Source organism: Camponotus floridanus, unplaced genomic scaffold (genome assembly GCF_003227725.1).
Source record: "Camponotus floridanus strain SB8 unplaced genomic scaffold, Cflo_v7.5 scaffold52, whole genome shotgun sequence".
Lineage (NCBI taxonomy): Eukaryota > Metazoa > Arthropoda > Insecta > Hymenoptera > Formicidae > Camponotus > Camponotus floridanus.
Window position 1 is genome coordinate 348599 of NW_020229681.1, and position 17049 is coordinate 365647.

At 36.0% G+C, this 17049-nt stretch overlaps 1 protein-coding gene across 13 annotated transcripts in view; it reads left to right on the forward strand.

Moving 5' to 3' along the window:
• LOC105259477 (xin actin-binding repeat-containing protein 2) overlaps positions 1-17049 on the forward strand; it is a 65980-nt gene that overhangs the window by 39757 nt on the left and 9174 nt on the right. For 3 of the 13 annotated variants that reach the window (XM_025412555.1, XM_020030069.2, XM_020030068.2), the window contains exons 3-17: positions 275-463; positions 2309-2419; positions 3313-3402; positions 3648-3734; positions 4764-4862; positions 7190-7270; positions 7974-8069; positions 8429-8666; positions 9455-9526; positions 10488-10653; positions 11348-11457; positions 11663-11838; positions 12019-12235; positions 12857-12978; positions 13521-13697. In XM_025412555.1, coding sequence (XP_025268340.1) covers positions 275-463; positions 2309-2419; positions 3313-3402; positions 3648-3734; positions 4764-4862; positions 7190-7270; positions 7974-8069; positions 8429-8666; positions 9455-9526; positions 10488-10653; positions 11348-11457; positions 11663-11838; positions 12019-12235; positions 12857-12978; positions 13521-13697 — 2031 coding nt within the window. The remainder of the gene's footprint in view (positions 1-274; positions 464-2308; positions 2420-3312; positions 3403-3647; positions 3735-4763; positions 4863-7189; positions 7271-7973; positions 8070-8428; positions 8667-9454; positions 9527-10487; positions 10654-11347; positions 11458-11662; positions 11839-12018; positions 12236-12856; positions 12979-13520; positions 13698-17049) is intronic. The other 10 variants (XM_020030065.2, XM_020030062.2, XM_020030064.2 and 7 more) reach the window with 10 other exon arrangements.

Below are 17049 nucleotides of genomic sequence, written 5' to 3' on the forward strand. Positions count from 1 at the left end.
CCCAGAACGGCACAATAGCACACGCTTAAATCTAGTTTCTACGGGCCTGTATTCCTTTCCGGGAGACCCGCGTGCCAGATACCATGTAGTCACGGAAGAATTATATTCGGTATTTCCAACGGAAGAAATTACCATTAGCATTTCCATTTTAATTGTTCGAGACGCGTGAGGAATCCCAGAACGCGCGAGAACGATTAAAAAGAACAAAATTCAAACTCGGGTGTTCTAAATTTAATTCATCTACTCATTTATATTCTTTTCTATTCTTTCGCAGAGCGAGAGCCGCGAGGAAACGGTGCCCGCCAGTTCCGTGGTGACCTCCTCGAAGGTTGGAACGAAAACGAAGAAGAAGAAGATCGAGGGCGTCGCAGGTAACGATGCCACCTCGCCGAACCTTACGCCGCGCACAAAGAAAACCAAGAAGAGCAAGAAGAGCGATCTCGAGAAGGAGAACATCTCCGTGGTAAGTGATAAATCGTTTTGATAGATGCGCAAGCGCGTGTGTATGCGAGTGTGTGTGTGTGTGTATGTGTGTATGTGTGTATGTATTTTATATATATATATATATATATATATATATATATATATATATATATACAGGATGTCCCGCAGCTATCCGTTCACCCATGCGGATTCTCTAACAGCCGAGTTGAAAGAAAATCTGATAGGACGTCAAATCAAAGCTCCAAGTCGAATTAAATCCCGTGTAAAGTTATCTCAAATCTCGAGCTCTGACGAGTCGTATTATCATCGATGTATCGACGTTTTTTCGCTAGAGAAACAATTGGATGGGTGAATGAGGGAAATCAGCAATTATTCCGGGACACTCTGTATATACGTTTTGCAACGTAAACGCTATGCTCACCAGTTTATTTTGTTCTGTCGCGTTAATTATCTACACGGCGTATATATGTCAACGCGATTTCTTATCCAATAAGCGTCAATTATTCGATTGGCAGTTACTCTAGAAACATAAGTGAGGACGATCCTTCATCATGCAAAATGCGCGGGTATAAAATAACTGTGCGCAGAAACCGTTATCACGTTAATTATTGCTTCGCTTGATAAAACTCTCTGGTGAAAATCAAAACTCGGTGAAAACCGGAAGCTGACATTTTTCGTCATCTGCATGCGCCGGTTTTTCCGGGTTTCGTTGGCACAGATATAGGAGCGAGTTTTCTATTTAGCTCCTCTTAGAATCAGATATCCGATACGCTATCGAAGCGCTGATGAAGTGGAGCAGCGAACGATATAAATCGATCGAGATTGCGACGTTTTCCCTTTGCAGGCTACGTGAACGCGAGCTTTTACTTCTATTCCGCGAATCATCCTTTATGACGTTAACATCGATGGAAAAAAAATGTTTGGTATTTATATTATACAAAAATCGATTGACTCAGCAGGATTTGAATGCATTAAACGACTCGTCATCAATTGCAGAGGAAAGATTTGAAAGTTGTATTATCGTTTCGTTATGACTGTTACTATTTATCTTGACTCATAAGGCAAACTTACAACTGCTCGAATAGAAACAACTATAGTAATGATTTCAAGCCAGTACTCATAACAATCGTGTCATGCGAATCTTATCCCTTAATTATGCCAATTAACGATATCGTGGGATGTGTCTTGTTTATCGCGTGAGTACAATATATGTGTGAGTATATATATTTAGAATGTGCTAAATTTATTTCTCTCGTTGCCAATTTAATTTTGCATATAAATTTTCTATTATTTGCAAGTTAGCTCTCTCTTGCATAATATCGGTTCAAATACGCACATCTCTATTGATAAAATTATAAAAATTTATTATATAAATTATATTTATATAATTTATTATATAAATTATTTATATAATTTATATAATTATTTTTTTATATAACTACTTATATAATTTATTATATATACTATAAATTATATATTTACTATATATAAATTAATTATATAAATTACTTGTATATTTAAACAGCAAAATATGAGATAAATTTATTGTCGTAAATGCATTGCTTTTTGTATTAGTTGCTCGTGAAATTTTTATCGAGGAAGAATGAATTTTTTTCTTAATTGAAATAAAAAAAATTTTCATAAATTTAGAAAGAACAGAAAATTAAGTTTTTTAAATGCTCATACTTATGAAATTTGGATTCTGAAAGAATACATCGCGTAAATAAAATTAATGCAGCATATGATAATTATTCTTGATATCTCATACGCGATTAATGACTCGATACAAATTAGCGTAGACGCAGCTTATTAATCTCTCACTATTGCATGCTCAGTGTGTTTGTGTTTCTTTTTTTTTCATCAGAACTGTAGCTTACGAGACGCAAGCATGCATACGGGTACTCGACGATCGCATTCAGAGATGATCGATTTCTCCGACGAGGACGATTTATCGAACGTCAATGTTAAGTCGCTGGTAAGTTTCGTTAAAGCGTATTGCTCAGACTAACCGCAAACTAATAATTATAATCGAAACATTATTTAACCTTTTATTTTTACGAATCTTAATCCAATTTTTGTTATTAACATTATAATCTGAAAAATTAATTTTCGCTATCATATACTTTATACAAGGTGTTTCGAAATTATATAAGATGTTATATAAAATGTTCTTTCATATTTTCATTCAAATTTTCGTAAATGGAACAAGTCAAAATTCTTAGAATTCGTCAGCATAAAATACATTTTTGACATTTAAGGTAAATCTTAATGAAATATTCGATATTCTCTCTTTCTTCTCGTCTTTTTCGTTTTTCTCGGTTATAACTCTCTTCTAGTAACGCGTTTATGTGTTCGCGACAGATGCTATTTTCTCGCTTTAACTTTCCGCAAATGGATAAACGCGGGCACGAGACTTATCCGAGTCCTCATCTCGCGATTTACTAGACACGATCGCGGAAATAATGGCTGGCGCAGCTCTAAATAATTAGCGCGACGTCTGATTAAAGGCGTCGGTGAGATTATGTTGTCACCTTCGGGAATTGCGTGAGTAAATTTGCGCTTTTACGCGAGTAAGTAATGAGAATAAGTAATGAGCATGACCGAGCACGTTTGATAAAGTCGCTTTTTACGAGAGGGAAAGTTGTAATTTCCTGCTATGTCGGAAGGAATGATTGAGAGGTGACGATTGGCATTAACATATAATTAAGCAATGCATATTTTTTCCCTCGCGAAAAATACCCCGTGTAATTGTGATTCACAGCGCGAGATCGCGCAAAAACGCACTTGACCGTACTTAAAACTCGTTGTTTGCATGCATACTCACTGATCCGCGCCTGCATTTTGTTCTTCTTCTTTTTGCGCATGCAGACACAGAACTATGTCTCGGAGACGAGCCGTAGTGATCAGGAAAAGTTGTGCAGAGAACGAATCGCGACCGGCGTGTCCATCAAGCAATTAGTAAGTAACACGTAATTGATTATTTATACATATACACACATTGGCAGCGAAATACATATAGTGAGGAGATTAATACAGGCGAGATAAATTCATTTTATCAAGCATTTTTTTTCTATGTATAAGATAGGAAATGTCTCGTTTCTATTTCTGTCGACAAAATCGATAAATTTGTTTCGTATGCTTTCGCCACAAATTTGCTTCGTTAATAGCCGATACATATGTCAGATGTATTTTGTCACTAACAGTGTCGCAGCTTTGGCGACATCTCGAACATGAGCGATGGCGACCAGGCGGCTTTTGGGAAAACCAGCCACGCGGTGGAGACCGAGGAGGTTTGTATAATATATGTCTATTATAATCCGTTTCAAACGTGCATCGAATGTTACGTGTTCGTTTTGTCTTATTTATTGTAATTGAAAAATGATGTAAGGTACAAATTTAAGTGGAAAATGCTCATCTGTTTATTCGAATTAGAAAGTTTAAAAAACATTTTTCATACAAAATAAAATAAAATAGGTTTGAAATTATTTTTTTATTAAATAATAAATTTTAAAGATGAGATTCTTTTACATGTTTTAATTTTTTTAAGTAAATTTTTTCGTTTTTATAAATTTTCATTCTTCCCATAATCAATATTTTTTTATTCGTAAAGTAAATATAATTTATTTGCGATTTCTTTCTTAATGACAAAGTAAGAAGAGATTGCGTCTAGATAAAATTTGTGCAAGCATGCAAATGCTTATTAACGATGTCGCAAATTAGTTTTCGTCATAATATGACATGTACGACAGGAATGAATTGCATTATCTAACCTTTGTTATTGCATGAGCTACTTCCGATATTTGCTTTATAACGAAACGAATTTCAATCATATAATACAAACATTTTAATAATATACTAATCATTCATCTAGAGCGCGAGTTCTGTGTGAAATATTAATATAATTGCATAATGTTTTTATTCTGAAAAATATTATTTTTTCCTTTTTATAATACAACAGAATTTTTACAACAAAATGGAAATATATTTTGTAAATGCAATATATCGATTAATATTCTGCAAACAAAATATTTTGTCAGATTTTATTGCACAATTAAAAAAATATAAATAATAAGGTATTATTATTTATATTTTTTTAATTGTGCAATATTTATATTATTATATTATTATAAAATTTAAAAAAATTATATGCAGCATGTGAAATATTTTCATCCTACTTCGGATAAGAAACTTTTTTTCGAAACTTTAACTTTGACGGATCCATTATCGCTTACGATCGATATTTCACAGAACTCGCGCCTCTCGAAAAACGACTCACTGCTAATTTGTATTCTCGTTGACGCTTTCTCGCTCGACTGTAGAAAGCGAGATCGATGGGTGATCTGAGAGTATGCGAGCAGAGTTACTCGAAATTCACCAAAGACGCGACAGTCTTCGCCAGGGTGTCGGTCAAGGCGCTCGTAAGTACTTTTTGTAAGTGACATGGACAACATCGGAGTCGGCCGAGCGATAAATCGTGAACTTTCGATCTAATGAAACTACATGTATCTTTCATCGTGGCTCGCGATCGGCAATTTCTATCCGAGCCCAACGATCAGTAGATGACGGTGGGCGTGTAATTGTTTTATCCTATCCGGTACTTGTGAAGACCGTCGATTATTTGCCTCGTTCGCATTAATCGCGAATAATCAAACGAAGGAAAAAATAGGGACGTTGCGTTCTAGATGTATAACGTTCGCGATCATTTTCGTGGAAGTGGAAGGCAATTAATTTCCTTTTGTCTCTCCTTTTCATTTAGTTTTAATATTTGAAAAAGTTAACAGCTCTCACGCAAAAAATAATGCAAACCTGATCGAGTTGACTTTCACTGTGTGTGTTGGCATAAATCTGCATCTTTATCTCTTTTTAACGCTATTCATTAATTAATTAAATTTACTCTGTAAAACATGGCATTACTTGATATTAAGGCTATATAGGGCAGGAGATTTAACTTCGATTTAACCTTATAATTTCTTAATACGCATATCTCTCGGCGGAAAGCGAGGTGAGAAAGGAATTTTGGTAATATGGGTTCTCTCCTTGAATAAGCGCTCGGTCAAGTACAGTGTTCTCCGAGAACTCGCATGCACACGGCAGAACAGTTGATTTCATCGCGCCGCGAATGCCGTCTCTCCATTTATGGAAGGGCCGACTTGATAATAACCACTACTCATTTGCCCTACTTCAGCCGATTGCGTGGAAACGCGAACTCCGGATGGCGATTATGCGTTTTTTTTTTCCATCCGTCGATTATCGGTTATCCGGTTATCGGGTTTTCGGTGCACGACTTCGCCCCCGGGAATGTCGACGGGGCACGCGTGTCCCGTCGAAATTTCACGTACTTGCCGTTTTCCGTCGACTTAGATCCGAACATGGAAAGGAAAGCGGGAAAAGCGGGTCAAATGTTTTCGCGAGAATTAACGCAATGAGGCTAAATGTGTCGCAAAGTTGTTAGAATTTTTATTTTATAATTGCAAAATTAAAACAAACTAGTGAATGTCTCTATAAAATAAAATAAAAAGAATAAGACCATGAATAATTAATAAATATACATGTAAAGAATAAATATCAAGAAATTATAATTCTGAACTGTTCAGGTAAATTAATAATTAAAATGCGATGGTCTCTTTTTATTCGTTAACTTTTACCACAACGTGATCGAGTCTCTCTTCGATCTTATCTGAAAATTGAAGTGCATTTGACGAGAAAACTTTAATCCTTTTTATTCCAATTAGGATACATAATTCAACATAATTCCATTCTATGATTCTATGCTCCATAGAGATATATCATGTTAACGGTAATGCCAACCCATTAAACGTGCATGATCGTATCGTTTTATTGAAGAAAGCTTATTGATGCGACTGATAGAGCGTGATGGTGCCGAAAGCAAAGTCAATTCGAGATGAAATGATGATGTGAGCTTGTGACGTAAAATGATCGGCCGACGCGACGAAACAACGAATAAATTCCGTGCTACTTCCAATGTTGTCCTTTGTCGTTCATTTTGTTTGTCCTCTCTCCCTTCGTCTGATGCAGCAGTTGGCAAAGTTTCGATTAAAACGCATCGCATGCAGGCGACGGAGAAGTGACACGTACTCGTCAGTGTTCATAGATATTAAAATTCAAATTGAAAAAAAGTTTTTTTCAAAGGGAGCAACAAGTCATACATAAATAATTAAAGGCTTAAAACACAGATTGCGAGCAAAATATTGAAGATAAAGAAAGACTGCTTAACAATGTGTGTGGCATCCATAAAGCAAATATCTTTTGGTTTTACCGGCGATCCTTCGCGCAAAATCGTCTTCTTCCTCGCTCGTTTCAAGGACGATGCATTTTATATTGAGTGCACGGTACACAGAATGTATGTTTAGAAAAAAAAATTAATACTCTCGAACGTAAATATTAGCGAAGGCTCAAGCACCGTCTCCGCCTCCGACGATGATGATGATGTCGTCGCGTATATACCTGTCCTCGGCCGCGTGAGGGATCTCTACCTGCAAATTATGACTTTAAAATTTCCGGCCGCGTCGTTGGCGACGCCATAACCGTGGATAATGAATATCGCTAACTGCTGCATCCCGTGATAAGTATTCGAGTACCGTATTCCGCCTGTTGTTCGTTTTACGCCACCGTTTCACTAACTCGCGGCCTCCGTTTCTTCTCTTTGTTCTTCTCGACTCGTCTACCTCTTCCCGGCATGCGAAACCCTAAATTGACAATCACTGAAACCGACCCCGGGGGACAGAGGGCTTCCTATTGTAGTTTGGCAAGCTTAACGAGCGAGGGTAAGGACAAGGATCATGCATGCGAGAAGCCGAAGTTTGAGGTAAGAAAAATATTGACGAGAGAGAGAGAGATAAAGCGTGATAAGATCGATTCTCGTACAAAGGTTTGACTTGACTTGATCTAGAATTTTTCATTGCTTTTGCCATCTTTTTCTCAAGAAAGAGAGAGAGAAATATGCTTTGCTTTTTTAGCTTGCGATTGATTTTTCTGCTTCCTCAGACCTTTGTACTTGATCATTTCGGAAAATCAATTATTACTCTTTTGTGGAAATTAGAAATCTACAATTCGTGCAGAAGTTGAATACAGTTTATAATGTTTATGAAAATATTTATTATTAAATAAATAATAAAATTGCAATAAATAATTGTGTATAACATTAGCTCTCTCTTCTTCCTTCTCTCTCTCTGGTATCAATTATTTATTCTCCAAAATAGAATATCTAAATCTTATCCAAGATCCTAATAGATTTTAATAATTTAATAATTCTGCATGTACACAATTTCCATTTCCGTACGATGATAATTTTTTTATCTTATTTTTTTCTAATTTACAAATATCTCTCCTTGCATATTACATTTTGAGAATAGTAAAGATTGCGAAAGAGATAAAGTTTTCCTGCTCCGATGCTAGAAGAAATGCTGCGGAACCTTTTCTTCGTGTTTTCTTTATTTTTTCCCTCTTTTTTATAGCTTCCAGATTCGTAGTATCTACTTTCTGACAAGACCTTTATTATATATTTACAGAAATCAAGCTTTAACAAATTCGATGCTCTCTCTAAGAAGACAGTTCTTCACGTACGTTCGGTCGATGCAGGAAAAGTACAACAGCAGCTAAATGCCGTAAGTCTCTCCTTCTTTTCGTTATTCATAAAACTTCGAAACTATATTGTTTTTTACATAAAAATTTCTACAAGCATCCTAAGAAGAAACATAAAATGATTCACTTAAAAAGTTACGAATCCTTTATATTTGATACTAAAATTATATCCAAGTAACATCTCATCTATATTTGACACATTGCACTAAAATCATTTGAAAGTACCTCTGGATGCAATTTGTTAGACTCTCTTTGCTTAACACATCTCGGTACACGTTTAACCGAGAACGACGATGAGAAATTCACCTGCTCGCTTCTTCTAAAGAGGCTACGGTGAAGAGTGAAAGCCGCGAAAGGCGCTAATGAATTTGTCGCGTTGCAGGTGGGTCAAAGTGGTGGCGAAGCGAATACGAATTGTCGCAGCTGCGGCAAGGTCGTGTTTCAAATGGAGCAGACAAAGGCCGAGGGTCTGGTTTGGCACAAGAATTGCTTCCGGTGCGTGCAGTGCGGCAAGCAGCTCAACGTGGACAATTACGAGAGTCATGAAAGCACGCTTTACTGTAAGCCGCACTTCAAGGAGCTCTTCCAACCGAAACCGGTCGAGGAGTCCGAACAACCCGGTAAGATGATTACTATGTCTCTCGCGCAGATACGTAGTCGCGCATTCGCTTTTTAAGCCGCGGCCGCGTTAATCCGCTTAAACGGATATCGCTCTCTTGCGAATATTACACGTTAAATCTTAACGCGGACGCTTAATCGATGTCAATCCCCATCGTCGACAACCCCGTCTAGCCGCTAATCTCTCTCGGCCAGGAGGACCTTGCGCGGATAAAGCGGCCGGAATGTATTAAAGGAACGTAAACGCATGAGATGCGTTTCGACGGGAAAATTGAAAGAGATAAAGTTGGCTCTCGCGATGCTCATAAATTTCTTTCGCTCTAATGATTAGCCGGCGCGCTCGATTAATCCCCCGACTCGTCGCAGGTTTTGTAACTTTGCATATGAACTTATGCGTCCCGTGTTTTTTTCCCCCGATAACGAGATATACGTCCGAAGATGAGTATGTAGAATGCAGAGACAATTGGAAACAAGGTTGCATTCTTGATGTAGAGATAACAGAAAGGAAGTTGTACGACGTTAGGCAAAGATAGAGCAGTGCATAAGGGAATCTAGATGTGGCATAATGCTGCTTTAATTGCTGGCATAACTTGGAAAGGGAGGAGAGGAATACCGAGTATATATATCGCGGACTTACTTTGTTAAGCTCTTAGAAACATAGAGACTAAAATTACAGAGTTCTTGTTTCTCCCTCCCTCTCCTCCCGTGTAATTACATGCGTGCACGCGCGCGCGAAGAGAATGAATGGTATCGTTAATACGACAAAGAGTTTGTCTTCTGAACTCCGCAGTGCGACCTCGAAAGCCGGAGCTGATCATACGGGAGAACGAGCCGAAAGAGTTGCCACCTGATGTGGTCAGAGGTAACAATATTTGACATGCGTGTGCGTGTGCGTGTGTGGTGTGTGTGTGTGTGTGTGTGTGTGTGTGTACATGTGTGGAACGGAGATTGCTCCTAACGTTGCGTGTCCCTTTTGGCGAGTGGCTTCTTTAACCATTGATTGGCTCTGTCGAATCGAAGGATTATTTGTGCATCAAATCATGTTGGGTGTCTCGCATCAGCGTGTCAATTAATAATTCGTTTTATCACATCAAAACGATGAATGATATATTTGCTGGTATATTTTATGAAATTACGAAACAACTAATTCTACTCTCAACAATAAAATTAATCTCTTCTTTTGCATGATAAGTGCAGTGATCAATATTATTTGATTAGCAATGCCGTTATTAACGCTTTAAATTTGCGAAAATTTAAAATTATCTTTGATACGGTTTTTAATGTATTATATATATTAACTTCATTTTATTTTACATTTACAAGATTTCTTGAAAGATTATTATTAAATATATCCGATATTATTAAATAGTCTCCGAAATAGCCAGGATATAGGGAAATAAAAATAGATATATAATTGTAACATTTTCGTTTGAATGAGTAAGAACGTCAAAATCATATTATTGCATATATGACATTATTAATAGCTCGTGAGGAACGAGCGGTATCTGATATCTCATGCAGATATGTACAACATCCACGAGAAGGTAAAAAAATGTGTACAAGTTGTAATATGATCTACGTAATGTGACTATATACTATCGAGGCGATCGCCTCTTTCTCTCTTTTAACAAGCTTCTTTTTCATTTTGGACGCTTTTTAAAATTTTGAATCGTGTGCAACTTTGTCTTTTCCGCGAATTGCTGTCTTGTCGAGTGGCGATCTAACAAATTCATCGTCGAGAAGAGAGAGTGTCTAAATGTTTGAACAGGAACGGAAGCATCGCGGACAGTGAAGTAAAGAAATCTCTTCTCTGAATTTTTCAGCTTCCGACAAACCCGACCTAGGACTCGAGGAACTCTCAAGCTTAAACGTCAAGTCGCGCTTCCAAGTCTTCGAGAAAGCTACCGCAGAGAATGCCAATGAAATCGAGAGATCGCCGTCGCAGATCGCTGTCAAGAGATCGCCCAGCATCCTCAGTAAACTGGCCAAGTGAGCAATCAATGACAAATTTCTTACAAAGTGCAAAATCGCTGATTAAAAATCTATCTATTTACAATATCCGCAGAGAATTTCATATTATGTCTATATATTAGCTGCTTCAAGTCACGTCTCTCTTTGAGCATATATGACTTTCTTTGCGTTAATCTTAAACCGTGATATCTTACCGTGACACAGATTCGCTTCCATAGAATGCATAATGATGAGTTTGTAATTTCGTTGGGCTAGTGTTTCTCGACAGGCTAGTAATATTCTTCACCATATTTATTCTTTTATATAAAGGATTAAATTTTTAACACTTTTTTTATGTAAGAAATGAAAATAATAAATTATATTAAGTAATAAATTCGACAGCGTTGCTGAATAGGCAAAATTAGTTTTTATATAAAAAAAGTAAATAATAAAAATATTATAATTGCATTATTACACTTCTGGATGTAAAGAAAATTAAATCAAGAGAAATTTCAAGATTTTTATTATGACGTGAAAAATTAAAGTTTATCGTTGAAAATCATATTAATTTATTTCGCGTGCGATATAACCGGTACGAGTGATATTTTCGCGGTATTCTACAGTCAGCAGTTTTCTTTTCGTAACTTGAAACTCGAGAAAACACACAAGCAACAGAACATGTTACAAGCGTAATCGGAATATCTGTAACCGCCTTGCATGTCTTCTCATGCAGATTCCAGGCGAAAGGCATGGATATTGGCGTGGCGGACGAATCTCTCAATGGCATACCCTACGAGGAATCGAGCGAAAGTGAGGACGACGTGGAGACGGAGGAGACCGAAGGTGAGATAAATGAAAAGATATTACGAAAAAAATGAAAGAAAAACGCGCGATAAAAATTTTGCATCACAAATTTATTAAATTTAGCACGAGCGTAAATTTCTCCCTTAATTTAAATTTAAAATCTTTTTCCCAATAAACAGCTCTCTTATACATGTTCTTTCATACTGAATGTAATTGTATTAATTTTGCTTTCTCGATTTTTCAGAGGTGGAAACCGAGATCATAAAGGCAAAACGCACTACACGCGAACGACCGATCAGTTTCTCGAAGATGGACGATATCAAGAATCGTTGGGAATCCACCAGTCAGCAAGGAAGGCGCGAGATTCAACGCGAGGCTAGGAAGGAAGAAATCGCAGGAATTCGCTCGCGATTATTCATGGTAATTTATCCCTATAAAAATAAGTTAATAAAAAAATAATGGAATATAATTATTTCGAAAGAGAAAAAAAATTAGTGGAAAAGAATAATCTTAGTATTATACATCATATTATTTATTTATTATTCTATTAATATCGCAATACACTATTATAATTTCTCTCTCTCTTTCTCTGCTTTGTAGGGTAAACAGGGTAAGATGAAGGAAATGTATCAACAGGCAGTAGCCGGAAATGACCGCGTCACAAAGATAAATGCGGCGGAGGAGATCCAGCACTCGGCTACCCACGCTCGTTCCATCAAAGAGAGATTCGAAAGGGGTGAGCCAATCGCAGCTTCGGACGATGAAACCGACAGTAAACCGAAACCGGAGAAAGCCGACGAGGAGGTGATCGCAGCAGGTGCGAATTGGTATTTTCACTAATTAAATGACTTGCGAATTGAAAGCTAATGATATAAAAAGAGGTATAGTTATATCGTAAAAAAGATCGAAGAAACATTTAATCGATAATACTGTGTTACATTGAACGGAAGAAGCGGAAAGGAATTATGTTATAACTGGAAATATATAACAAAAATCTATTTACGATAAAAAATACAAGGAGTATCACTTCTTATATCATTTTACATTTTAAAATTAACTGAATTATCGATAATTACAAATAAATGAAAGTAATATACGAGGTGATATTTGAATGATAAATTAATATTTTTTTTATGAGATACATTTTAAAGATGTACATCTCTCTCTCTCTCGTACTCATGTCATGAATTAGAGAAAAGTTTGAAAGAAAGCAACTAATATGATTTAGTGCAAAAACTTTCTACAGAATAGAAGACCGTGTTAAAAAGTTATATTAATATTCAGTAGCTTTTGTGAGATTTATTTCTTGTCCCAGATAAAAACAGATCATTATAAGTTGTCGAAATGCGCAGAGAGAAAATATCGGCGATGCTAATTATCAATTTATAATCACAAAACTGATTTATGATAATTTATGTTGGTCACATCTCTTACGCAGGTATCAGCAGAAAGTCGCGATCGCTCTTTTTGGAACTGGACGCTTCTGCAGCGAAAACAGGACGTCCGGTAACGCCAGTGCATCCGAAGACACCAACCGAGAACTCACGACGTGCACGAGACGTAAGTACAATTTTTTAAATTTATTATTCGATTAAGTCGCTTCTACGATTTGCCTTGAAATCTATCAGACATTGATTTGTCTGAAATTATGAAAATTTTTAAATTTTATGTATTTTTTTTTTTTTAATATAATTTGCACAATTTATCTCTAATGAAAAATATTAATTTTTCAATTATTAAGATACATTTAAGTATATATTTGTTAGAAAATTTTATATATATATATATATATATATATATATATACATATTATTTTTTTAAACATTTAATTTAATTTAATTTCTCAAAGTAAGAAACTTTAAACATTTCTTTTATTATAATATTAGCTATTATCATATATTATGTGTTATTTATATATATTATTCAATGTGTCGCTCAGTTTAAATTCTCAAAGCAAAAATTGCATCAAGTAAAATACTTCATTTGAAACAAACATACATCAATTTTTGAACAAGAGATATCAAACATATAAACATTTGCGCGAAATACAAATATCATCGCGTCTAGTAACAAGGATTATTTTCGAAATATTTGCGGAAAAGGCGTTCATGGGTCGTCAAGTCTCAGACGATGTGGTACGCAGCTCAGATGCAACCGAGGAGGTTCACGTAGAAACGTCGGAAATTTCGAACAAGTTCAAATTCTTCGAGTCCTACAGGGAACCGGAGAAACAGCGAAAACAGTTTCGCATCACGCCTCCTCGCGACGGTCAAGTCAAGGTTCGATCCTTCGACTTTATTGTCGTTGATTGATTCATGCTTCTGTGCAACTTTTAATCTAACAAGTGCGTGTGCGTGTTAACTAATTCAATAATATAATAATAATCGCATTACATACTCGACAGAATACATATTTTCATTAAAAAAAATTACTCTCTATCGAGTTAGGAAAAAAAAAATATATAACAGGCACCAAAATTTGCTTAAATCAAGTAACTGATGTGGAAATAAATTGGTGCAAAATTATAACGTTATTAAAATTATTACTAGAGATAATTCTTTCAATGACTATTTTTTTATAGTATTATTTTTGGCATAGTTTATTTTTATCGTATTTTTTAAATGTAACATATTATTAGTCATGCAATGACGTTATTACTCGTTGATAAAGATTTTGCGATTATCGATAAAGCGACGATAAATGTAAAGATATCTTGAAACATTAATATATATCGATATTTATGATAAGATTGTAAGAAAATGCGCGCACATAAAATATTAGTTTCCGGAGAAACAGCGTAATCTCATTTTCAATTAAGACAGCAGAAATGTCTGCAATCATACACGGATGTCTGTTTTGTATTGCATCACGTTTTTAACCAACTTGTAGTTTCATGTTTTATGTTTTAATACTTTATTCTTAATTTAATATTAACTGATTTTGTTACTTTTCCTGATTAAATGTTTCCCATTGCATTAAATAACTCGTGTTATTTAACAAGACTGTTCAAAATTATATCTCTTAATAAGATATTGACTCCGAAATCGTCAAAGAACTTATCATTATTAGACTTAATCTCGAAAGCAGTCTATATGTATTAAAAAATTTCTGTTTTTTTTAAAGATACAAGATAAAGTAACAGCTATAAGACTTTAATTCCTTTCGAATATATTTTATCTATATTTTATATATATAATGCACTCAACATGCAATGTGTTTCAAGAAAGATAAGAGCCTTCTGAAAAAATATTATGTTACAATAAATTTTTTATATATATAATGTTTTTTTATATTTTTTAATAACATTAAATATTTTTCACGATAAAAAAATATTAAGTTTCGGAAATATTCTAAATTAATTCAAATTCTGCTCGAATACAATATTTAAAATGAAATACTTTTATTTAGAATGAAATATTTATTTCTCAAAGGATAAAACATCGTTTATCTCGTACTCCAAAAAAACAGGAACCCTCTATTTTTCTTTCTCTCTCTTTCTCTCTCTGTCAGTGCATCCTTATAGAATGCACGTCTATCGATTTTTTTATAACATTAAATATTTTTCACGATAAAAAAATATAAGTTTCGGAAATATTCTAAACTAATTCAAATTCTGCTCGAATACAAATATTTAAAATGAAATACTTTTATTTAGAATGAAATATTTATTTCTCAAAGGATAAAACATCGTTTATCTCGTACTCCAAAAGAAACAGGAACCCTCTATTTTTCTTTCTCTCTCTTTCTCTCTCTTTCTCTCTCCGTCAGTGCATCCCTTTAGAATGCGGGTCTATCGATAATTATCGGAGCGCGATAACGAGAGTTCGACGTCGTTCGTGGACGCAGCTTATAATAAAAGGCCCCCTGTATGAAGGGTCCGGCGATGCGTCGCGCGCGCAAACGCACACAAGAACGAGTCAACGTTCCAACAAACCGGGCTGTCCTTGAACCCCCCCGAAGTGGTCAGCGCAGCAGCAGCAGCAGCAGCAGCAACAGCAAACCATACTTTTACCGTTAGTATTCCTACATCCTTCCATTCGTGAAGAGCAAACGGGCAACGAACAGACCGGGAACTCCAGCGGGCCCGGGGACTTAACTGAAGGAGGGCGCGCGCGACGAAGTCCCCCTCATCGCAGTAACTCACACACCCGAAGGGGAGGAGTACATACCGTCGTATCCTCCTCGTGTGAACGGCATAGCAACTGGCGACCGGCTGTCGCGGCGAACTTCTCACGAACCGGAGAAAGAGAGTCTCCCTCGAGAGCGCGAAGGTGGCTGACGGTTTGAGCGACGACGCTCAGTCTTCATCCGCTCGCCGAGGAAGCGTTATTAGATATTGCGGAAAGGTAATTATCGCGCAGCGAACGCGGTCAAGTCGCAATCGTTAATTATCGTCAAAAGCACTGGGCTCTTTGCGGTAACATATTCTTTCAAGATTTCTCTCGATCGAGGATCGCTCGGTGACTGACCCGCGTCGCTTTTCGATTAACGTCTCTAGTTGACAGTTTCTAGCTTCTAATTTGATAGATAATCAACGCTCCGTTTAATACCGTTGTCCCAAATCGTGATTAACTTGCGCATATTCGGCGAGAGATTGTGATATATTCGAAATTCTGATAATTAACAATTATTTGGTGTCTGTGTCGCGTTTGCTGATGAGTTAGTAATTATAATAGTAATTAAAAAGTAATCAATGAACGCATCGGTTAATAATGTCCTGCAATTGCGATCAGACTTTTCAGTATTTCTGAGCTTTGCTTAAATAAAGATTGTTCATTGTATTTGAATAACACATTTTGATCCGCTGAAATTGTCGATGAAAATGATTATGACTGAAGATAATTAACCATCTGTTTAATTAATTGCATATATTCGCGCTCGACAAAATACAGATCCATAACTAATATACAAATACTCAGTTTTTCAATAGATTTTTTTCTAACAACAAATTATTCTAGATCGAGTGATACATCCTGATGTTTTTGTAGGAAAAGTGGAAATTGCGCGAGAAACTTTTGAAAGTTGCAATTATCATATTTGGAGAAAATCTCATTTAATACGCGTGTAATCGCGCAACGTGTTCCCATCGAATTGTCGATTGTTTTAATTACTTTTCGACGTACATACACGTGTACAACCGAGCTCTTTTTCTTCAATGCTTCGCGTTGCGCGACCGTAGGTGCATTTCCGTTGATGGTAATCTGTGAAGGAACGGACGTTGCTTGCGGGGCGCAATCTCGTCGCGGCGTCTTGACGTGCTGGCAGAAGGATACCGTGTGATCAAATATCCTTTCTGGACTGGTGATTTTATGGAATTCCGCTGGAAGTATGCTCCCGTACGCTGCTCTCGCCGCTATATTACTCCAATATGAAATCCGACTTAATCTGAAATCTGGCCACAAGAATCAAAACCGCGTTGCCTTCACTCTACCCTAATTAAAAATGATAGCCTCGTTAACCGTGTTAATTAGCCAAATTAAATTTTAAAAGCGCACCAGAAATGAATGAGTCTTTTTCGAGAATACACTATTTTTTATTTCCGATTTTATTATTTATGTTATATTTTTGCTTTATCTGTTTTGATTAACAATTTATTGACAATTTATTGATAAATATTATTATAATAATTAA